General features: G+C 46.3%; 1 protein-coding gene across 1 annotated transcript in view; it reads right to left on the bottom strand.

Annotated features, from left to right (window-relative positions):
• Positions 1 to 21,491, bottom strand: part of MED30 (mediator complex subunit 30) — a 33,426-nt gene extending 11,935 nt beyond the window's left edge. Inside the window, exons 1-4 of the mRNA XM_038745627.1 lie at positions 21,476 to 21,491; positions 20,105 to 20,232; positions 9,781 to 9,939; positions 4,802 to 4,912 (exon numbers count right to left, since the gene is read on the bottom strand). Coding sequence (XP_038601555.1) covers positions 4,802 to 4,912; positions 9,781 to 9,939; positions 20,105 to 20,232; positions 21,476 to 21,491 — 414 coding nt within the window. The remainder of the gene's footprint in view (positions 1 to 4,801; positions 4,913 to 9,780; positions 9,940 to 20,104; positions 20,233 to 21,475) is intronic.
• Between the last annotated feature and the right edge of the window lie 2,395 nt (positions 21,492 to 23,886).

The raw sequence follows: 23,886 nt of genomic DNA on the forward strand, positions 1-23,886 counted from the left end.
AATGGGGATGAAGACTGTGAGCCCCACCTGGGACAACCTGATTACCCTGTATCTCCCCCAGCGCTTAGAACAGTGCTCGGCACATAGTAAGCGCTTAACAAATACCAACATTATTATTATGATTACGATCTTGCCATATCTAGATATTAGTGGATTCAGAGGTGGACAGCTGCCATTGTCAAAAGTCATTAGCCATCACACTATAAGAGCTGTATAAATCAGGCAGATTCCAAAAAAACCCAGCTACATCACACCACCTATTTACACTAAATGCTACACTTTGCTAAAGTGACTTGATTTCTCCAAACCCATCCTCTGGCCTGTCCCAAGACTGACCGTACACAATCGATCAATGCTATTTGTTGAGCACTTGCAGTGTGCAGAGCATTAAGAACTAGTCCAAGCTCCACCATTTGGTTGCTGGGCTTCCCCGGGCAAGTCACCTAACTTCTCCGTGCCTCAGTTTCCTCGTTTCCAAAATGGGGACTATCCACTTCCTGCTTTCTCCAGTCTGGGATACTGGGGCCCAGTGTGGGATAGGAACTGTATCTGCTCTGATTATCTTGTACCTACTATGGTGCTTGGTTATAAATACTACCCTAGGCTTGAAGACAGTTTTTAAGCCTCCTCTTTTCCAGGCTAAACAATCCCACTTCCCTTACCCTTTCTTCACAGGGCTCACTTTTCAACCATTGATCATTTTGCAGTTTCTCTCTGATCATCTCTCTGATTCCCCCCTTCTAGACTGTGAGCCCGCTGTTGGGCAGGGATTCATTCATTCATTCATTCAATCGCATTTATTGAGTGCTTACTGTGTGCAGAGCACTGTACTAAGCGCTTGGGAAGTCCAAGTTGGCAACATATAGAGACGGTCCCTACCCAACAGTGGGCTCATGGTCTAGAAGGGGGAGACAGAGAACAAAACAAAACATATTAACAAAATAAATTCAATAGAATAAATATGTACAAATAAAATAAATAAATAAATAGGGAGGAAGAGCTGATGGAGAACCCTAGAGGCAGTGGTCAGTTATTCCGTCTTGGTGTGAGAAAGTGGGTAGACTTTTGAGGAGACGTGAGTTTATGTACGGCGTGATTTTTCTTTAATGATCTGGGCAGCCGAATGAAGTCTGCTTCGGAGAGAGGATGGAGGCAAGAGCGATAAAAATAACTGTGGTATTTAAGAGCTTACTCTGTGCCAAGCACTGCCCTATGCACGTGGGTAAGAATGATAACGATGGCATTTATTAAGCGCTTACTATGTGCAAAGCACTGTTCTAAGGGCTGGGGAGGTTCCAAGGTGATCAGCTTGTCCCACGTCTGTTGCTGAATTGTACTTTCCAAGCGCTCAGTACACTGTAAGCGCTCGATAAATACGACTGAATGAATGAATGAACGAATCATTCTTCAGAGCTCTTTATCCTTCATAAAGTGTGCTGACCCAAAGCACTCTAAGAGGCTGGCCGGGACATAATATAGCAAAAAGATGATTTCCTAACTCTCACAATCTAAATCCCCCTCAGCAGCGCCCTACTCTACTGGCTTTTGTTTTTATACACTGATAGTACATTGTCTCCTCTCTTTTAGCCTCTGCTCAGCTACGGCCCCTGGGTTTTTCTTCTGTGCCATTTAAGTAGCCATTCTCCATCCTGAATTTGTGTTTTTTGATTTTCACGCCTGAATGTTCTGACCTGTCCTGGAACCTTCTACATTTTACAATATACTGTTAGGGCTATTTTTCCGATGTGACCCATGTCACTTCGCATTTAATCCATTTCTTCCACAGCGCTGGCAACACGGCCCCGTCTGGTATCGAGAACGGAACAATGTGAGCCACTTCAATTTGGATAAAAACCAAAGTTTAGAATGGTGATGACCCACAGAAGCTAAAAATACAATCTGAACGAATTCCTGAAGTGATAGCAGAAGAGATGCCTACAAGCTATTAGTTACATAAAACGAGCTGTAGTGTTATGTAAGTTCTTATTATAGACAGGTGCCTGTTTGGCGGAAATCATGTATTCTGCCTTGAGGAAAGGTCTATCTGAATGGAAGAAGGACAGAAGAATAAAGAGGAAATTTTTGCAGTTTGAGTTTCCTGAGAAACTCCTGCACATTTTCAAAGAATCCAACTGGAAATTATTCAGTCAACCAACAGGACAGAATAAGAAACGTGAAAATTCTGCCAAGAATTGTTCCATGCTCGCATGAAGCAGTGCCACTGAGAGCCAGGAGAGAAGGAAAAAAAGTGCAGTACTGAAAATGACTCATTTTTACAGCCCCACGATAAGTCGGAGAGGATTTTGAGGACACCATCTTAAGCAGCTAGAACTTCACCATGATATTTTACTGTTAACTTATCTACCAATATCTAACCACTGCATTTAATAAAGAGAAAAATCAATGACGGCAGAACTGAGATCACTGAGTAAGATAACAGACAAGCGGGGAACACGAAAATGACATTAGATTTTTCCAGAGAGCCAGCCTGCTAAAATCAGGTCAACGCATTTAAACCTTTTAGTTTCTAACGGCGATGACTTCAATTAGGAATTTGATTCGGGGAAATGTCATCTTATCTGCAGGCAGCCGGTTACAGCAGTAAAGTCTTTCCCACACTGGAATCTGAACCTGATGTACCACCGAACTGGAGCAAAATACTCGTCTAGCCCAAAAGGCACACTTCATTTCGGAAATGATATTTCCTAATTCAAAGAGCTTGCTAGAGCACTTTACTCGTCTGGAAAAATCTTTTATTCCAGAAGCAAAAGAACTTCAGGTGAAAGACGTGCGACTGACGGAGAATCACCAAAGACCACGCAATATTTTACATGGCCTACTCTCTCATCTCTAGAATTTAATCTGAACGAATCAAGTCCTTACATTATTGAAGACTGAAAAGGTTTCAACAGCTCACCCTTATACAAGGCCGTGGAGAAGCAGCGTGGCTCAGTGGAAAGAGCCCGGGCTCGGGAGTCAGAGGTTGTGGGTTCAAATCCCAGCTCTGCCACTTGTCAGCTGTGTGACTTCTCTATGCCTCAGTTCCCTCATCTGTACAACGGGGATTAAGACTGTGAGCCCCATTTGGGACAACCTGATCACCCTGTATCCTTCCCAGCGCTTAGAACAGTGCTTTGCACATAGTAAGCGCTTAACAGATGCCATCATCATCATTATTATTATTATACAAGAAGGATTCTCCAGCCACACGCTGAAAAAAAGGCCAATCGAGCTGAGACTGGTGATTCACATTTAAGGTAGGGGAAGGTATTCCAACCCCTTCTCGGGACGGCACCTGGAGGATTTCCAGTACTCTGTCTCGGCTACCGGAGGGAGAGTCGAGGAAGAGGGCCTTCACATTTCATTCCTACTTTGGGCAGCGGTTAGTGAGTGGAAGGCAAGTCGCTACTAGTCAAAACTCCCCTGTGCTGTGGGCAGCAGCGGCATGCGAGAGAGTCGAGGGCGGAGACTCAGGTTTACTGTACGGAAGGAGGCAATGGTCAACCGCTTCCGTGTTTTTACCGGGAAAACTCTTTGGATCCACTACCAGGACGATTGCGGGAGGAGGTGGGGGTGCTGGGAGAGATGCATCCACGGCGTCGCTACAGGTCGGAGATGGCTCGACAGCATAAGACAAGGAAGAGGAATATCGGAGGGAGGGAAAGTTGAGAACTATATGTCCTGATGGGAAAAGGAGGCAACTCAGCACATTTTCCAGCAACCCAAGGGGTTGTTCTGGGTGGAGCTGAGCGTCCAGAATTCCCTTGGAAAGACTTTGTCCCTCTCTGTTCCCACAACTCTAGGCCTCGCCCCGAAAACCAGCTGGGGGGTGGGAAGGGATCCGTCCCTCCTTAATATTTCATCAGCACGTACGGAAAGACTGGTGGGAACAATCAGAGGCCAAAATCCTGGAGTTTTGGGAGTTTTCAATCTTAGCGTTCCCTTTTCATGTTCCAACTCTACCCAAAGTAAATTCTGTGGAGGTACATATCTGCGGCGTAAATTACTACTGTTTGTTAATATTGTGTCCGGGAATTTGCCTTTCAAAAATGTTCACCAAAAGCTTCTCGGCTGTCCAAAAAGCCTACTAAAATTGTGTCTTTTTAAAAGGCATTTATTGAGCGTTTACTGTGTTTAAAGCACTGAGCTGAGTGTGCGGGAGAGTATGATACTACAGAGTCGGCAGACATGTTCACTGCCCACAAGAAGCTTACCGTCTAGAGGGGAAAAAACAGACATTACAACAGTATGTATGTACGTTTTATGGGCCTGAAGATCAAGTGCTTACAGGGTAGTAAAAACAAGACTGAATTTGGATGCCTTGAATGGAGGAGCGTTCTCATTTTCTTTGGTTTCCCATTCCAGATACCCTCGTTCACAATTTTCCCAACAATGTCCCGCTCCCCGTTTCACAGAGGAGAGAAGTCAGGTCCCGAGAGGTTCGATGGCATGCCCAAAAATCACGCAGTAAACCCAGGGGAATCCTGTGTGCTTTCCGGAAGGCTTCACGTTTAGTAAATACCGTAACGAGCCGTGGCTTTTGCATTAAGAATCGTTAGCAGAAATCTGGAAATGTCACCACACTCACCTCTTGTGTGCTCTGCACACAGTAAGCGCTCAATAAATACGATTAAATGAATACCTGTAATTTATTTAGAGTACCATCAGTCTCCCCCTCGACGGTAAGCTCATGGTGGGCTGGGAATGTGCCTGTTTTTGGTTATTTTGTACCCTCCCAAGTGCTTAGTACAGGGCTCTGCGCATGGTAAGCGCTCAATAAACACAACCAACTGACTCTTACCTTATTTACTTCCGCAATCTCCCTCCGCTCTTCACTAGCAAATCGGAGCTGGCCGGTGCTCCCGCGATCGTCATTCTTGGATCCATCATCTTCTACGTACGGAACAAGTTGCTGGGGCGAGACGAACACAATCAGAGAGTAACAGATCACCCAGGGAAAAAAAAAACGAACCCAAAGCTTACATTACCCAGGATATGCTGAGGGATTCAACAGCTTTTTCAGTCAGGCTAATCTCCATCAATCACATGGAGTTAAGGAGCGAGCACCTTGTGGACACCTGTCTGCTGCAGGTGTCTACACACCTGAGAGGGGACAGACAGATACGGGCCATCTAATCCCTCGAATCTTTTAAATTCAACTGTGGTGTAGCAAATGCAAAGCACACTCCAGACAGAGGCTGAGTATGAAAACCTAGGAATGGAAGCCCGCAATTTGGACGCGACAGATAAGATGATATTTTACTATATTAATGAAAAAGCCCCTTTTTGCTGCCTCAACTAACGGGGCTGAAGACTAAGAAGGAAGAGAAGGAATCCAGGATTTTACACAGAGAAACAAAAGGGCTCTCCTTGGCTGTAAAAATCACTCCACCTTCTTCTGGATTGAAGGTGGGCAAAATGGCTCTCGTAGATGCATCCGTCAATGCAACAAATTGAGTACTTACTGTGTGCACAGCACCGTACTAAGCGCTTGGGAGAGTACGCTACGAGAGTAAGTAGACCCATACCCTGCCCACAAGGAGCTTATGGTCTCGAAGGGTCGTCTAAGGTCAGTACCTGTGAACCCACACCTGAAGTTCTTCCCCCCGCCCCTTCCTCAGATCCTCACTGGCCACGGCGCTCACCGAAGACTGTCAGGGTCCCATCGGACAGAGTCGCTGCCCATCCCTGCTAAGGAACCTATTTATTGCTCTATTTAATTTATTATTCTATTTTATTACTCTATTTATTATTACTCTATTTACTTATTTATTATATATTATAATATATAATACAATGTATAATATATGTTATATGTAGTATATTATATATTTTATTTTTCTAAATAATATTTATTATTTATTTATTCATATCACTCTATTTATTATTACTCTATTTACTTATTTTATTTGTACATATTTATTCTATTTATTTGATTTTGTTAATATGTTTTGTTCTCTGTCTCCCCGTTCTAGACTGTGAACCCACTGTTGGGTAGGGACCGCCTCTAGATTTTGCCGACTTGTACTTCCCAAGCGCTTGGTACAGTGCTCTGCACACAGTAAGCGCTCAATAAATACAATTGAATGAATGAATGAATGAACCACAGCCCTCCGGGTTTCCGCAGTGCACTCCGGCACTAAGAGGAATCCGGTGGTGGTGGGGGGAATGCAAAATTCTCCATTTGCTAAAAGCCAAAATGTCCCCATCTTGGAGGTGCCGAGATGGAAATTTCGAAGCAGGAACCACGGGAGATGAGCGCGACACGTTCCACCTAAGTGGAACGCGGCCGACGCTCGGCTTCGTTACCGACAGAAGCGACACTGCAGAGGGGATAGAGAAATCTATGCTCTAGATAGTTTTCTGGGCCATATTTCAAATCTCAGTTATTTCCGGGGTTCAGAGATTTCCTTCCTCCATTCATTTCTTCTCACATTCCTATTTTAAAAATGGCTAATGAGCACTCTCCGCTACGCTGCTAAAATAAAACATAAGTGGAGTGCGTAAAGAGCTATGTAAATCAGTACAGCCCTAGAGGCACCGGACGTGGATTAAAGGAGATGAGGTAGGAGGAAAAGACAGATTTTGATACAAATTGAACACTTGACCTGCAGGACATCTACCCCAGGACCAAAGATCCCACCTCAGCCACCTATATTTACAAGCGCTCGAAGCCAACTTTGAGACTGTGAGCCCACTGTTGGGTAGGGACTGTCTCTATATGTTGCCAACTTGTACTTCCCAAGCGCTTAGTACAGTGCTCTGCACACAGTAAGCGCTCAAAAAATACGACTGATTGAATTACCTGTGCAGAGTGGCTCAGTGGAAAGAGCCCGGGCTTTGGAGTCAGAGGTCGTGAGTTCAAATCCCGGCTCCTCCACCCGTCTGCTGGGTGACCTTGGGCAACTCACTTCACTTCCCTGGGCCTCAGTTCCCTCATGTGTAAAATAGGGATTGAGACTGTGAGCCCCATGTAGGACGGTGACTGTGTCTACCCCAGCGCTTAGTACAGTGCCTGACATACAGTAAGCAGCGTGACATAGAGAAGCAGCGTGGCTCAGTGGAAAGAGCCGGGCTTTGGAGTCAGAGGTCATGTGTTCAAAGCTCCGCCAACTGTCAGCTGTGTGACTTTGGGCAAGTCACTTAACTTCTCTGGGCCTCAGTTACCTCATCTGTAAAATGGGGATTAAAACTGTGTGAGCCCCCTTCCCCCCCCCCCGGCCCCGTGGGATAACCTGATCACCTTGTAACCTCCCCAGTGCTTAGAACAGTGCTTGGCACATAGTAAGCGCTTAACAAATACCAACATCATTATTATTATTATTATTATTATTATTATTATTATTAAGCGCTTAACAAGTACCACAATTATTATTATTTTTGCAATCCGCTGATCAACACATTACTTTAACAGCGGACGGAGTTGAAACGATTAAACAGTGACTGCTGACAGGTCTCTAAACTGACTGGTTGGGGTGTGATCTCTTTTTATTTTTCCAAGACAGTGTGGGAGAGGCATTGATGATTAAAAGAAGCAGCGTGGCTCAGTGGAAAGAGCCCGGGCTTTGGAGTCAGAGGTCATGGGTTCAAATCCCAGCTTCGCCAATTGTCAGCTTTGTGACTTTGAGCAAGTCACATCACTTCTCTGTGCCTCAGTGACCTCATCTGCAAAATGGGGATTTAAGACTTGTGAGCCCCCCGTGGGACAACCTGATCACCTTGTAACCTCCCCAGAACTTAGAACAGTGCTTTGCACATAGTAAGCGCTTAATAAATGCCATTATTCTTCTTAATATTATTATAGTGAAGGGTTGTAAGGCAGATAGCCATAGGCAGGACAGCTGCTAGGTTATTAATATTATGATGGTATTTGTTAAGCTCTTACTACGTGCTAAGCACTGTTCTAAGAGCTGGGGTAATAATAATAATGATGGTGGTATTTGTTAAGTGCTTACTATGTGCCAAGCACTGTTCTAAATGCTCAGAGGGATACAAGGTGATCAGGTTGTCCCACGTAGGGCTCACAGTCTTAATCCCCATTTTCCAGATGAGGGAACTGAGGCACAGGGAAGTCAAGTGGCTAAGATGTGTGGGAGCCGGCATTCGAACCCATGACCTCTGACTCCCAAGCCTGTGCTCTTTCCACGCTGCTTCCCCTGGGCAGGTACAACATAATCAGATAGGACACAGTCCCTGTTCTACCTGGGGCTCACGGTCATGCAGGGGGAGATGAGGCATTTAATTCCCACTTTACAGTTGAAGAAACTGAGGACAGAGAAGTTAAGCGACTTGCCCAAGGCCACACAGCAAAAAAAACATCGGAGACGGGATTGGGACCCAGGTCCTCAGATTCCCAGGATCACGCTCTTTCCACTGGGCCGTGCTGCTTCTTCTTTTGGGGCCGCGTAGCCAAAAAACGGATAATCCATCCCGAATGAAAACCGGACACCGATTCAGGCCAACTCATTTGCTCAGGGATGGCACGACATTCGCGTGTTCCCAAACTGTCACTAACATACTAATCTGAGCCCATTAGTCTATTCGGCTTTACTCAAATTAAACAAATAGGAATCTCGGTCATTCATTCAATCGTTTTTATTGAGCGCTTACTGTGTGCAGAGCACTGGACTAAGCGCTTGGAAAGTATAATTCGGCAACAGATGGAGACAATCTCTACCCAACAACGGGCCATTCCTCTAGCTCTGCCATCCCTCAAGCAGTTATTTTCAGGGAAAGGACGTACAAAAAAAGCATCACAGTCAACAGGCTGCTCTGACTCTCCCACTTCCCTTAATATTGCCCTTAAGGAAACTCAGCTCTTCTGGCTAGAACTCGACAATGAGTTCAGTGAGTGAGGCAGGGTTTTATTTTTCCCTCTTTCTGTTTAAATCTGGGATAAAGGGGAGAGAGAAGGGGCAAACCTGGAGTGTACGCGGGGCAGGGGGGCTCTGGGAAGCTCTAGGGAATGGGAATAGGTGGGACGGGCAAGATGAAGCAAGGGCTCTTCCCAGGCAAATTCATTTAGTTCAAATTCAAATCTGAACAGACGTAATTTATACTTAGAAAGGGACAATTGCAGTACTTCCTCCTTGCTACCCAAATCTGCCTGGCCATGTTCTTCTCCAAATTGGACAGAGGAGAGGAAGAGAGAAGGAGAAAGCAGGAGAAGTGGTGGGAGAAAGGGTGGGAGATGGGGAACCGGGCAGAAAGTGGTGGAAACAGTGATCTCAAGTGACAATGAACCAGAACAGAGAGGTCAGAAGAAAAGGAAGCTTAGCAAATTCATAAATTCTATTGATTTTATTTTGTTAATATGTTTTGTTTTGTTGTGTGTCTCCCCCTTCTAGACTGTAAGCCCGCTGTTGGGTAGGGACCGTCTCTATATGTTGCCAACTTGGACTTCCCAAGCGCTTAGTACAGTGCTCTGCACATAGGAAGCGCTCAATAAATATGATTGAATGAATGAATGAATTTTCAGGATACAGAGATTAACATCATTCTTAACTAGAAGAATTTCATTTGTCCCCTCTAGACTGCAAGCAGGTTGTGGGCAGAGAATGTGTCTGTTTACTGTCGTACTGCATTCTCCCAAGTGCTTAGTACAGTGCTCTGCACACCGTAAGCAGTCAATAAATACGACTCACTGATTAATTAGTTAAATGTTGGTTGTACCACAGAGCGCAGCATTAAAATGGGCTTTTGGAATTTGGAAACACATTTTCAACGAAGATCGTTCTTTTTCTTTCCCCGCCCTCTCAAATGTCATAAGTGAACACCTACCTCGATCGGAACAGGATCCAATCCCGCACAATTTTCGTTGCATTTGTCATAGACTAATCTTAGTTTCCTGAAGAGGATGGAGAGTTGACGGAGATGATCTTGCAGTTTTCCTAGTCGGTCTTGATATGTCCCAGTGTGGTAGGTAACGCCATTTGGTAGCTTATCGGGCCGGAGGCAAAAAGACAAACAAAAACACGGTGAGGATGCCACGTAATGCAAACGGAGATTTCTCACAAGTCAAAAAATCAAACGAAGTAAACAGAACCAACTGTAAAATTATAACTTATCTCCCATACAAAACAGGGTAGTTAGGTCAAATCAATCAATAGTATTCACTAAGCGCCTGTGTGCGGAGAACCACTTGGAGCTTTGGGGAGAGTACAAGAGAGTTAGTAGACATGATTTCCACCCTCCAGGAGCTTATGATCTAGTGGGGAGACAGACGGTGAAGAAAAATTATAGGCGGGGAAGAAATTATTTTTAGACTGCGAGCCCACTGTTGGGTAGGGACTGTCTCTATGTGTTGCCAATTTGTACTTCCCAAGCGCTTAGTACAGTGCTCTGCACATAGTAAGCGCTCAATAAATACGATTGATGATGATGATGAAATGAGGATGAAGTTACTCATATGGATGCTTTTTGGGGTGGCGGAGGGAGGAGGGAGAAGAGGGGTGGGCACCCAAGTGGTTGGGTGACATGGAAGTGGCATCTATGGCTAGGGGAGGGAGGATATAAAGGCGGGGAGATGAGTGATAAATCAGGGAAAGACTCCTGGAGGAGATGTGATTTCCGAAGAGCTCTGAGGCTGGGGAGATCCGTGATCTGCGGGCTGTGAAGGGAGAAGGAGTTTGAAGAAGACGGGTGAGGGTGAGCACGAGGTTGGCGATGGGAGAGACAAACCTCTTCCCCCTCTCCATCCCCCCATCCTACCTCCTTCCCTTCCCCATAGCACCTGTAAATATGTATATATGGTTGTACATATTTATTACTCTATTTATTTATTTATTTATTTTACTTGTACATATCTATCCTATTTATTTTATTTTGTTGGTATGTTTGGTTTTGTTCTCCGTCTCCCCCTTTTACACTGTGAGCCCACTGTTGGGAAGGGACTGTCTCTATGTGTTGCCAGTTTGTACTTCCCAAGCGCTTAGTACAGTGCTCTGCACATAGTAAGCGCTCAATAAATACGATTGATGATGATGATGAAACCTGAGCACGGTGAGTAGGTTGGCTTGAGGGGAATGACACCGGAGAGCTGGAGTGTGGCAGGAGAAGAATGAGGATAACAAAGGGGAGAGAGCTGACTGAGCATCTTAAAGCCAGTGGTCTGGAATTGTGGTTTACTGAGGAGCGGAATGGTCAATCCCTGGAGATTTTCGAGGAGTAAGGAGATGCATGGAGAATATCGTTTTAGAAAAATGATCCAGGCGGCAGAGGTGTGGACTGGACCACGAATATGGAGACAGGGAGGTCAAGGGTGGAAGATATTCATTCAACCATATTTATTGAGCGCTTACTGTGTGCAGAGCACTGTACTAAGCGCTTGGGAGAGTGCAATACAGCCATAAACAGACACATTCCCCGCCCACAACCCTACTGGATTAGTCGAGAGGCTAAACTGTGGGGCAATTACAATGAAAATTAAACAACAGAATATAATCACTCTGTCGGTGAAGCCATCCCACCTAGTGAATACCATCCTACCCTACCCGCAGGTGATTCTACTCGCCGTTTGTGGTTTTAAAGCATTTTAATTTGGGTTTGCTCTGCCTGCTTCATCGGACAGTAGGCTGGTGAGTGGGTGAGCACAAATTCGTCTCAGCTGAGCACGAAAGGGATGTAACCATCAGAAGTGGCGTGGCTCAGAGGAAAGAGCCCGGGGTTTGGAGTCAGAGGTCGTGGGTTCAAATCCCAGCTCCGCCAACTGTCAGCTGTGTGACTTTGGGCGAGTCACTTCACTTCTCTGGGCCTCAGTTACCTCATCTGGAAAATGGGGATTAAAATTGTGAGCCCCCCCGTGGGACAATCTGATCACCCTGTAACCTCCCCAGTGCTTAGAACAGTGCTTTGCACATAGTAAGCGCTGAACAAATGCCATTAGTATTATTATTATGTGGCAGGGGAAATGCAGACATTTCTGAAACATTTTATCAGGTTCGCATTTGTCATGAGGTTGGGCTATAAGAATAAATATTGACAGCCAAAACAATCATATAACAAATTTATGAGGGTGGCAGGCAAAAAGAAAAATCAAAATAAAAGCAAGCACTTGAAAATGAAATCTGCACGGTAAATAACTTCAGTAGGTTCACATTTTTCCGAAACCTCCATGCGGATAAGCAGAAATCTATTATCACAGTAGACGCTTTTCATACTGGAGCAAGCCCCAAATACATGCAAATACTACTACTACTACTACTAATGGCATTTATTAAGCGCTCACTATGTGCAAAGCACCGTTCTAAGCGCTGGGGAGGTTACAAGGTGATCAGGTTGTCCCACGGGGGGCTCACAGCCGTCATCCCTATTTGACAGATGAGGCAACTGAGGCCCAGAGAAGTTAAGTGGCTTGCCCAAGGTCACACAGCTGACAAGCGGCGGAGCCAGGATTGGAACCCATGACCTCAGACTCCAAAGCCCGGGCTCCTTCCACTGAGCCACGCTACTTCTCTAATCCTTTGAAGGCTACTGGGAAACTTCCAACTGCTACGCCCTCTTCTCAGACAATCTCACCAGAAGCCATTTCTACCTTCAGGGCCCAAACTAAAGCACACGAATAATCAAACAGTCCAAATAGCGTCTTCCTCAAATACACATCCGAAATTTTTTTAAAAAAGAGAAATAAACTAAGAGGACGGGATTAGGCCAGGAAACTTTGGGAGTCCCACCTGTAAAATCTAATTTTCCTTCGAACGGATTCCACGTCAGGAGGCCCGCGTGAGGACTACGTGGCAGATGACTCACCGAAGACGTCATCAATAAATAAGCAGGGTCTCACACCTTGCTTTACCGAACCTTTCGCAGAGGACCCGTCCTCTCCCAGTCATCTCTCTTGCCCCGCCCTTTCCCCTTTTAGTGTCCCACTGTTATTCCAGGTCCTGAAGATGGTGTTGATGAGGCACCTGAGGAATCCCTTCCTTTTTTCCGGGCCACACTCCTGGCCCATCTTGGCCCCATGACTCTCTTTCTCCCCTTGACGTGGGCCAGGCACACGCCGTCGCTGGATCACCTGCGGATCACCGAGCCGGCCAATCTCGAGGCACAGAAGGATCGTTCAATCAATCGATGGTATTTATTGAGCAGGGCTGTAATAATAATAATAATAAGGATGGTATTTGTTAAGCGCTCCGTGCAAAGCACTGTTCTAAGCGCTGGGGAGAATACACTTCCCAAGCGCTTAGTCCAGTGCTCTGCACACAGTAAGTGCTCAATAAATACGATTGAATGAATACAGGGTGATCAGGTTGTCCCACGGAGGGCTCGGTCTTCATCCCAATTTTACCGATGAGGTAACGGAGGCCCAGAGAAGCTAAGTGACTTGCCCAAGGTCACACAGCTGACAGTTGGTGGAGCCGGGGTTTGAACCCATGACCTCATGACTCCCAAGCCCGGGCTCTTTCCCGGGAGCCATGCTGCTTCTCCCAGCACCGTACTAAGTGCTCGGAGAACACAGTGAGGATAATCATGGAATAACGGTATTTTGTTAAGCGCTGACTATGCGCCATGCAGTGTGCTAAGCACTGGCGCGGATACAAGCAAATTGGGTTGGACACAGTCCCTGGCCCACGTGGGGCTCACAGTCTCCGTCCCCATTTTCCAGATGATGCCACTGAGGCCTAGAGAAGTGAAGCGACTTGCTCAGGGTCACACAGCAGCCAAGTGGCGGAGCCGGGATTAGAACACGTGACCTTCTGTCTCCCAGGCCCGAGCTCTATCCACTGAGCCATACTGCTTCCCTTTCTATAGTCTAACAATAGAGTTGTCAGATGTGTTTCCTGCCCATAAGGGGCTTACAGTCCAGAGAGGGGGAGCCATAGGTGAAACATCCCTCATTCACTGACAGCTACCCACACTAACTGAGCTGTTTGGATGCTGCTTTTTTTTTCATTCATTCATTCATTCATTCATCATCATCAATCATCATCATCATCATCATCATCATCATCATCATCGTCATCATCATCAATCGTATTTATTGAGCGCTTACTGTGTGCAGAGCATCATCATCATCAATCGTATTTATTGAGCGCTTACTGTGTGCAGAGCACTGTACTAAGCGCTTGGGAAGTACAAATTGGCAACACAGAGAGACAGTCCCTATCCAACAGTGGGCTCACAGTCTAAAAGGGGGAGACAAAACCAAACATACTAACAAAATAAAATAAATAGAATAGATATGTACAAGTAAAATACATAAATAAATAGAGAAATATGTACAAACATATATACAGGTCATAGTCAGAGGTCATAGGTTCAAATCCCACCTCCGCCAACTCCCAGCTGTGTGACTTTGGGCACGTCATTTAACTTCTCCGTGCCCCAGTTACCGCATCCGCATAATGGGGATTAAGACTGTGAGTCCCGTGTGGGACAACCTGATCACCTTGTATCCTCCCCAGTGCTTAGAACAGTGCTTTTCACATAGGAAGCGCTCAATAAATGCCATCATTATTAAATGGAGACAAAGTGGCGGCCGAGCTCCCCAAGTCCTATTAGGCCGCCCTAGTTTCCTTTTCAAAAAATCTTCCTCTTTCAGGGTTTTCAAGACTGTGAGCCCGCCGTTGGGTGGGGACTGTCTCTATATGTTGCCAATTTGGACTTCCCAAGCGCTTAGTACAGTGCTCTGCATTCACCCGTTCAATCGTATTTATTGAGCGCTTACCGTGTACAGAGCGCTGTACTAAGCGCTTGGGAAGTCCAAGTGGGCAACATATAGAGACGGTCCCGACCCAACAACGGGCTCGCAGTCTAGAAGGGGGAGACGGACGACAAAAAACAAAACATGTAGACAGGTGTCAAAATGGTCAGAACAAATAGAATTAAAGCTAGATGCACCTCATTAACACAATAAATAGTAAATATGTACAAGTAAAATAAATAGAGTAATAAATCTGTACAAGTGCTGCGGGGAGGGGAAGGAGGTGGGGAAAAAGGGGGCTCAGTCTGTCTGTATTTCTTAAGCGTTTACTACGTGCCAATCAGTTGTATTTATTGAGCGCTTACTGCGTGCAGAGCACTGTACTAAGCGCTTGGGAAGTCCAAGTTGGCAACATATAGGGATGGTCCCTACCCAACAGTGGGCTCACAGTCTAGAAGCCAGGCACTGTACTAAGTGCAGGGGGTCGTTTGAGCTTATCAGGCAGGACGCAGTTCGGGTCCCACAAAGGGCTCGCAGTCTTAATCCCCATTTTACAGATGAGGTAACTGCAGCACAGAAGTGACTTGCCCAAGGTCACCGGGCAGATAAGCGGCGGAGCCGGAATCAGAACCCGGGTCCTTCTGACCGCCCCCTCCGCCCAGGCTCGCCAGGCCCCGCCGCTTCAGGGAAGCAGCGTGGCTCAGTGGAAAGAGCCCGGGCTTTGGAGTCGGGGGTCGTGGGTTCGAATCCCGGCTCCGCCACTTGTCGGCTGTGTGACTTTGGGCAAGTCAGTTCACTTCTCTGGGCCTCAGTTCCCTCATCTGTCAAATGGGGATGAAGACTGTGAGCCCCCCGGGGGACAACCTGATCTCCTTGTGTCCTCCCCAGTGCTTAGAACAGTTTTGCACATAGGAAGCGCTTAATAAATACCATCATTCTTATTGTTCTCTGGGCCTCAGTTCCCTCATCTGTAAAATGGGGAAGAAACCTGTGAGCCCATCGTGGGACAACCCGATCGCCTCGTGTCCTCCCCAGCGCTTAGAACAGCGCTTTGCACATAGTAAGCGCTTAATAAATGCCATCATTCTTATTATTCTCTGTGCCTCAGTTGCCTCATCTGTAAAGTGGGGATGAAGACTGTGAGCCTCCCGTGGGATAGCCTGGTCACCTTGTGTTCTCCCCAGCGCTTAGAACAGCACTTTGCACATAGTAAGCACTTAATAAATGCCATCATTCTTATTATTCTCTGTGCCTCAGTTGCCTCATCTGTAAAGTGGGGATGAAGACTGTGAGCCTCCCGTGGGATAGCCTGGTCACCTTGTGTTCTCCCCAGAGCTTAGAACAGCACTTTGCACATAGTAAGCGCTTAATAAATGCCATCATTATTATTATTCTGTGCCTCAGCTGCCTCATCTGTAAAGTGGGGATGAAGACTGTGAGCCCCCCGTGGGACAACCTGATTGCCTTGTGTCCTCCCCAGCGCTTAGAACAGTGCTTGGCACATAGTAAGCGCTTAACAAATACCATCATTATTACTATTATTTTCCGGGCCTCAGTTGCCTCATCTGTCAAATGGGGATGAAACCTGTGAGCTCCCCATGGGGCAACCTGATCACCTTGTGTCCTGCCCACTGCTTAGGACAGTGCTTGGCACATAGTAAGTGCTTAATAAATACCATCATTATTATTAGTCTCCGGGCCTCAGTTACGTGATCTGTAAAATGGGGATGAAGACTGTGACACCCCCGTGGGACAACCTGATCGCCTTGTAACCTCCCCAGCGCTTAGAACAGCGCTTGGTATGTAGTAAGCGCTAAATAAATGCCATCATTATTATTATTCTCCGGTCCTCAGTTACACGATCTATAAAATGGGGATGAAGACTGTGAGCCCCCTGTGGGACAACCTGATCGCCTTGTAACCTCCGCAGCGCTTAGAACAGTGCTTTGCACATAGTAAGCGGTGGATGAAGCGCCTGGGAGAGTAGGGTACAACCCCAAACAGACACACTCTCCGTCCACAACGAGCTCACAGGCCGGCGCTTAGTATAGCAGCGTGGCTCAGTGGAAAGAGCCCGGGCTTGGGAGTCCGAGGTCATGGGTTCAAATTCCGGCTCCGCCACTTGTCGGCTTGGGACTTTGGGCAAGTCACTTCACTTCTCCGGGCCTCAGTTCCCTCATCTGTCAAATGGTGATGAAGACTGTGAGCCCCACGTGGGACAACCTGATCACCTTGTAAATGCCCCAGCGCTTAGAACAGTGCTTTGCACATAGTAAGCACATAACAAATGCCATCATTATTAATATTATTATTATTTGGAGTCAGAGGTCGTGGGTTCAAATCTCGGCTGTGGGACTTTGGGCCAGTCACTTCACTTCTCCGGGCCTCAGTTCCCTCATCTGTAAAATGGGGATTAAGACTGTGAGCCCCACGTGGGACAACCTGATCGCCTCGTGTCCTCCCCAGCGCTTAGAACTATGCTTTGCACATAGTAAGCACATAACAAATGCCTTCATTATTATTATTATTTGGAGTCAGAGGTCGGGGGTTTGAATCTCGGTTGTGGGACTTTGGGAAAGTCACTCCACTTCTCCGGGCCTCATTTCCCTCATCTGTCTAATGGGGATGAAGACTGTCCCTGTGGGATGACCTGATCGCCTCGTGTCCTCCCCAGTGCTTAGAACAGTGCTTGGCACATAGTAAGCGCATAATAAATGCGATCATTATTATTATTATTTGGAGTCAGAGATCGTGGGTTCGAATCTCGGCTGTGGGACTTTGGGCAACTCACTTCACTTCTCCGGGCCTCAGTTCCCTCATCTGTCAAATGGGGATGAAGACTGTCCCTGTGGGACGACCTGATCGCCTCGTGTCTTCCCCAACACTTAGAACAGCGCTTTGCACATAGTAAGCGCATAATAAATGTGATCATTATTATTATTTGGAGTCAGAGGTCGTGGGTTCGAATCTCGGCTGTGGGACTTTGGGCAACTCACTTCACCTCTCCAGGCCTCAGTTCCCTCATCTGTAAAATGGGGATTAAGACTGTGAGCCCCTTGTGGGACAACCTGATCACCTTTTAAATGCCCCAGCACTGAGAACAGCGCTTTGCACATAGTAAGCGCATAACAAATGACATTATTATTTGGAGTCAGAGGTCGTGGGTTCGAATCTCGGCTGTGGGACTTTGGGCAAGTCACTTCACTTCTCCGGGCCTCAGTTCCCTCATCTGTCAAATGGGGATTAAGACTGTGAGCCCCCCGTGGGACAACCTGATCACCTTGTAACCTCCCCAGGGCTGAGAACAGTGCTTTGCACATAGTAAGCGCATAACAAATGCCATCATTATTGTTATTATTTGGAGTCAGAGATCATGGGTTCGAATCTCGCCTGTGGGACTTTGGACAAGTCACTCCACTTCTCCGGGCCTCAGTTCCCTCATCTGTCAAATGGGGATGAAGACTGTCCCTGCGGGACAACCTGATCGCCTCGTGTCCTCCCCAGCGCTTAGAACAGCGCTTTGCACATAGTAAGCGCATAACAAATGACATTATTATTATTTGGAGTCAGAGGTCGTGGGTTCGAATCTCGGATGTGGGGCTTTGGCAAGTCACTCCACTTATCCGGGCCTCAGTTCCCTCATCTGTCAAATGGGGATGAAGACTGTGACACCCCCGTGGGACAACCTGATCGCCTCGTGTCCTCCCCAGCGCTGAGAACAGTGCTTTGCACATAGTAAGCGCATACCAAATGCCATCATCATTATTATTATTTGGAGTCAGAGATCGTGGGTTCGAATCTCGGCTGTGGGACTTTGGGCAAGTCACTCCACTTCTCCGGGCCTCAGTTCCCTCATCTGTCAAATGGGGATTAAGGCTGTGAGCCCCCGTGGGACAACCTGATCTCCTCGTGTCCTCCCCAGCGCTTAGAACAGTGCTTTGCACATAGTAAGTGCATAACAAATGCCACCATTATTATTATTAATATTTGGAGTCAGAGGTCGTGGGTTTGAATCTTGGCTGTGTGACTTTGGGTAAGTCACTCCACTTCTCTGGGCCTCAGTTCCCTCATCTGTAAATTGGGGATTAAGACTGTAAGCCCCTTGTGGGACAACCTGATCACCTTGTAAATGCCCCAGCGCTTAGAACAGCGCTTTGCACATAGTAAGCGCATAACAAATGCCACCATTATTGTTATTATTATTTGGAGTCAGAGGTCATGGGTTCGAATCTCGGCTGTGTGACTTTGGGTAAGTCACTCCACTTCTCTGGGCCTCAGTTCCCTCATCTGTCAAATGGGGATGAAGACTGTGAGCCCCACGTGGGACAACCTGATCGCCTCGTGTCCTCCCCAGCGCTTAGAACGGTGCTTTGCACATAGTAAGCACATAACAAATGCCATCATTATTATTATTATTGTTATTTGGAGTCAGAGGTCGTGGGTTCGAATCTCGGCTGTGGGACTTTGGGCAACTCACTTCACTTCTCCGGGCCTCAGTTCCCTCATCTGTCAAATGGGGATGAAGACTGTCCCTGTAGGATGACCTGATTGCCTCGTGTCCTCCCCAGCACTTAGAACAGTGCTTTGCGTATAGTAAGTGCATAACAAACGCTATTATTATTATTATTTGGAGTCAGAGGTCGTGGATTCGACTCTCGGTTGCGGGACTTTGGGCAAGTCACTTCACTTCTCCGGGCCTCAGTTCCCTCATCTGTCAAATGGGGATGAAGACAACCTGATCTCCTCGTGTCCTCCCCAGCGGTTAGAACAGTGCTTTGCACATAGTAAGTGCAAAACAAATGCCATCGTTCGTTATTATCACTATTATTATTATTATTTGGAATCAGAAGTCGTGGGTTCGAATCTCGGCTGTGTGACTTTGGGCAAGTCACTTCACTTCTCCGGGCCTCAAGTTCCCTCTTCTGTCAAATGGGGATGAAGACTGTCCCTGCGGGACGACCTGATCGCCTCGTAGTAAACGCTTCTAATAATAACAATAATAATAATAATACTAATAATGGCATTTATTAAGCACTCACTGTGTGCCAAGCACTGTTCTAAGCGCTGGGGAGGTTACGAGGTGATCAGGTTGCCCCACGGGGGGCTCACAGGCTTCATCCCCATTTTCCAGATGAGGGAGCTGAGGCCCAGAGAAGTGAAACAACTCACCCGAAGTCACCCAGCTGACGGTCGGCGGGGGCGGGATTCGAACCCACGACCTCTGACTCCAAAGCCCGGGCTCTCTTCACAGAGCCACGCCGCTTCTAGACGGTAAGCCCGCTGTGGGGTAGGGACCGTCTCTATACGTCGCCAACCTGGACTTCCCAAGCGCTCAGTCCAGTGCTCTGCCCACAGTGGGCGCTCAATAAACACGACTGAATGACTGATCGATTGAGAAGGGCCGCCATTACGCTGACGGTGATCCTGAGGAGAAGGAGGATGGGAGGACTCCCTTCGCCGGACCTGCATGTTCCTGAGGAGCTGGAAGATCTCCATGGTGCGGAAGACGATGTCCTGCACGGTCTCCTGCCCGATGCGGCACAGGGACGCCGTGTTCACCTCACGGGCCGCCGGCGCCGGCCCCGCGCCGCCTCCGCCGCCGCCCGCCGCCATTGCGCCCCGCGCGCATGCGCCGCGCCCGCGCCGACGCCGGAAGCCCGCGGGACGACGGGAAGGCGGAGGACCTCGCGCCACAACCCCGGGCGGCTCACTCACTCATTCACCATTCATTCGTTCGTTCACTCAGTCACTCATACGTTCATTCATTCATTCATTCGTTCGTTCACTCATTCCTTCGTTCGTTCGTTCGTTCGTTCACTCACTCATTCCTTGATTCGTTCGTTCACTCACTCACTCATACGTTCATTCATTCGTTCACTCATTCATTCGTTCGTTCACTCATTCCTTCGTTCGTTCACTCACTTATTCCTTCATTCACTCATTCATTCGTTCGTCCACTCATTCATTCCTTCGTTCGTCCACTCACTCATTGCTTCATTAATTCATCAGTTCACTGACTCACGCCTACATTCATTCATTCGTTCACTCACTCACGCATTCGTTCACTCATTCATTCGTTCGTTCACTCATTCCTTCGTTCGTTCACTCACTTATTCCTTCATTCACTCATTCATTCGTTCGTCCACTCATTCATTCCTTCGTTCGTCCACTCACTCATTGCTTCATTAATTCATCAGTTCACTGACTCACGCCTACATTCATTCATTCGTTCACTCACTCACGCATTCGTTCACTCACCCACTCATTCCTTCATTCGTTCGTTCACTCACTCATTGCTTCATTAATTCATCAGTTCACTCACTCACTCCTACATTCATTCATTCGTTCACTCACCCACTCATTCCTTCATTCGTTCGTTCACTCACTCATTCCTTCATTCGTTCGTTCACTCACTCATTCCTTCATTCGTTCGTTCACTCACTCATTCATTCGTTCGTCCACTCACTCATTCGTTCGTTCACTCACTCATTGCTTCATTAATTCATCAGTTCACTCACTCATTCATACATTCATTCATTCGTTCACTCACGCATTCGTTCACTCACCCACTCATTCCTTCATTCGTTCTTTCACTCATTCATTCGTTCGTTCACTCACTCATTGCTTCATTAATTCATCAGTTCACTCACTCATTCATACATTCATTCATTCGTTCACTCACTCTTGCATTCGTTCACTCACCCACTCATTCCTTCATTCGTTCTTTCACTCATTCATTCGTTCGTTCACTCACTCATTGCTTCATTAATTCATCAGTTCACTCACTCACTCATTCATTCATTCGTTCACTCACTCATGCATTTGGTCACTCACCCACTCGTTCCTTCATTCGTTCGTTTACTCATTCATTCATTCGTTCACTCACCCACTCATTCCTTCATTCGTTCGTTTACTCACTCATTCATTCGTTCACTCACTCATTCCTTCGTTCGTTCACTCACTCATTCCCTCATTCACTCATTCATTCGTTCGTCCACTCATTCATTCATTCGTTCGTCCACTCACTCATTGCTTCATTAATTCATCAGTTCACTCACTCACTCCTACATTCATTCATTTGTTCGCTCACTCACGCATTCGTTCACTCACCCACTCATTCCTTCGTTCGTTCGTTCACTCACTCATTCATTCGTTCGTTCACTCACTCATTGCTTCATTAATTCATCAGTTCACTCACTCATTCATACATTCATTCATTCGTTCACTCACTCATGCATTCGTTCACTCACCCAGTTATTCCTTCATTCGTTCGTTTACTCATTCATTCGTTCGTTCACTCACTCATTCCTTCGTTCGTTCACTCACTCATTCCCTCATTCACTCATTCATTCGTTCGTTCACTCATTGCTTCATCAATTCATCAGTTCACTCACTCACTCATACATTCATTCATTTGTTTACTCACTCATGCATTCATTCATTCACCCACTCATTCCTTCATTCGTTCTTTCATTCATTCATTCGTTCGTTCACTCACTCATTGCTTCATTAATTCATCAGTTCACTCACTCACTCCTACATTCATTCATTTGTTCGCTCACTCACACATTCGTTCACTCACCCACTCATTCCTTCATTCGTTCGTTCTTTCACTCATTCATTCGTTCGCTCACTGACTCATTGCTTCATTAATTCATCAGTTCACTCACTCGTTCATGCATTCATTCGTTCGTTCACTCACGCATTCGTTCACTCACCCACTCATTCCTTCATTCGTTCGTTTACTCGTTCATTCGTTCGTTCACTCACTCATTCCTTCGTTCGTTCACTCACTCATTCCTTCATTCACTCATTCATTCGTTCGTCCACTCACTCATGCATTCGTTCGTTCACTCATTGCTTCATCAATTCATCAGTTCACTCACTCACTCATACATTCATTCATTAGTTTACTCACTCATGCATTCATTCACTCACCCACTCATTCCTTCATTCGTTCTTTCACTCATTCATTCGTTCGTTCACTCACTCATTGCTTCATTAATTCATCAGTTCACTCATTCATTCGTTCACTCACTCATGCATTCGTTCGTTCACTCATTCATGCATTCGTTCACTCACCCACTCATTCCTTCATTCGTTCGTTCACTCACTCATTCCTTCATTCATTCGTTCACTCACTCATTCATTCGTTCGTCCACTCACTCATTCATTCGTACGTTCACTCACTCATTGCTTCATTAATTCATCAGTTCACTCACTCACTCATACATTCATTCATTCGTTTGCTCACTCATGCATTCATTCACTCACCCACTCATTCCTTCATTCGTTCTTTCGCTCATTCGTTCGTTCGTTCACTGACTCATTGCTTCATTAATTCATCAGTTCACTCACTCATACATTCATTCATTCGTTCACTCACTCATGCATTCGTTCACTCACCCACTCATTCCTTCATTCGTTCGTTCACTCACTCCTTCGTTCGTTCACTCACTCATTCCTTCGTTCGTTCGTTCATTCATTCATTCATTCGTTCGTCCACTCACTCATTCATTCGTTCGTTCACTCACTCATTGCTTCATTAATTCATCAGTTCACTCACTCACTCATACATTCATTCATTCGTTTACTCACTCATGCATTCATTCACTCACCCACTCATTCCTTCATTCGTTCTTTCACTCATTCATTCGTTCGTTCATTCACTCATTGCTTCATTAATTCATCAGTTCACTCACTCATGCATTCGTTCACTCACCCACTCATTCCTTCATTCGTTCGTTCACTCACTCATTCCTTCATTCGTCCTTTCACTCATTCATTCGTTCGTTTATTCACTCATTGCTTCATTAATTCATCAGTTCACTCACTCATGCATTCGTTCACTCACCCACTCATTCCTTCATTCGTTCGTTCACTCACTCATTCCTTCATTCGTTCTTTCACTCATTCATTCGTTCGTTCACTCACTCATTGCTTCATTAATTCATCAGTTCACTCACTCACTCATACATTCATTCATTCGTTCACTCACTCATGCATTCGTTCACTCACCCACTCATTCCTTCATTCATTCGTTCACTCACTCATTCCTTCGTTCGTTCACTCACTCATTGCTTCATTAATTCATCAGTTCATTCACTTACTCATACATTCATTCATTCGTTCGTTCACCCACTCATTCCTTCATTCGTTCGTCCACTCATTCCTTCGTTCGTCCACTCATTCATTCGTTCGTTCACTCACTCATTGCTTCATTAATTCATCAGTTCACTCACTCA

The sequence above is a fragment of the Tachyglossus aculeatus genome, chromosome 4, assembly GCF_015852505.1.
Source record: "Tachyglossus aculeatus isolate mTacAcu1 chromosome 4, mTacAcu1.pri, whole genome shotgun sequence".
Taxonomy (NCBI): Eukaryota; Metazoa; Chordata; class Mammalia; order Monotremata; family Tachyglossidae; genus Tachyglossus; species Tachyglossus aculeatus.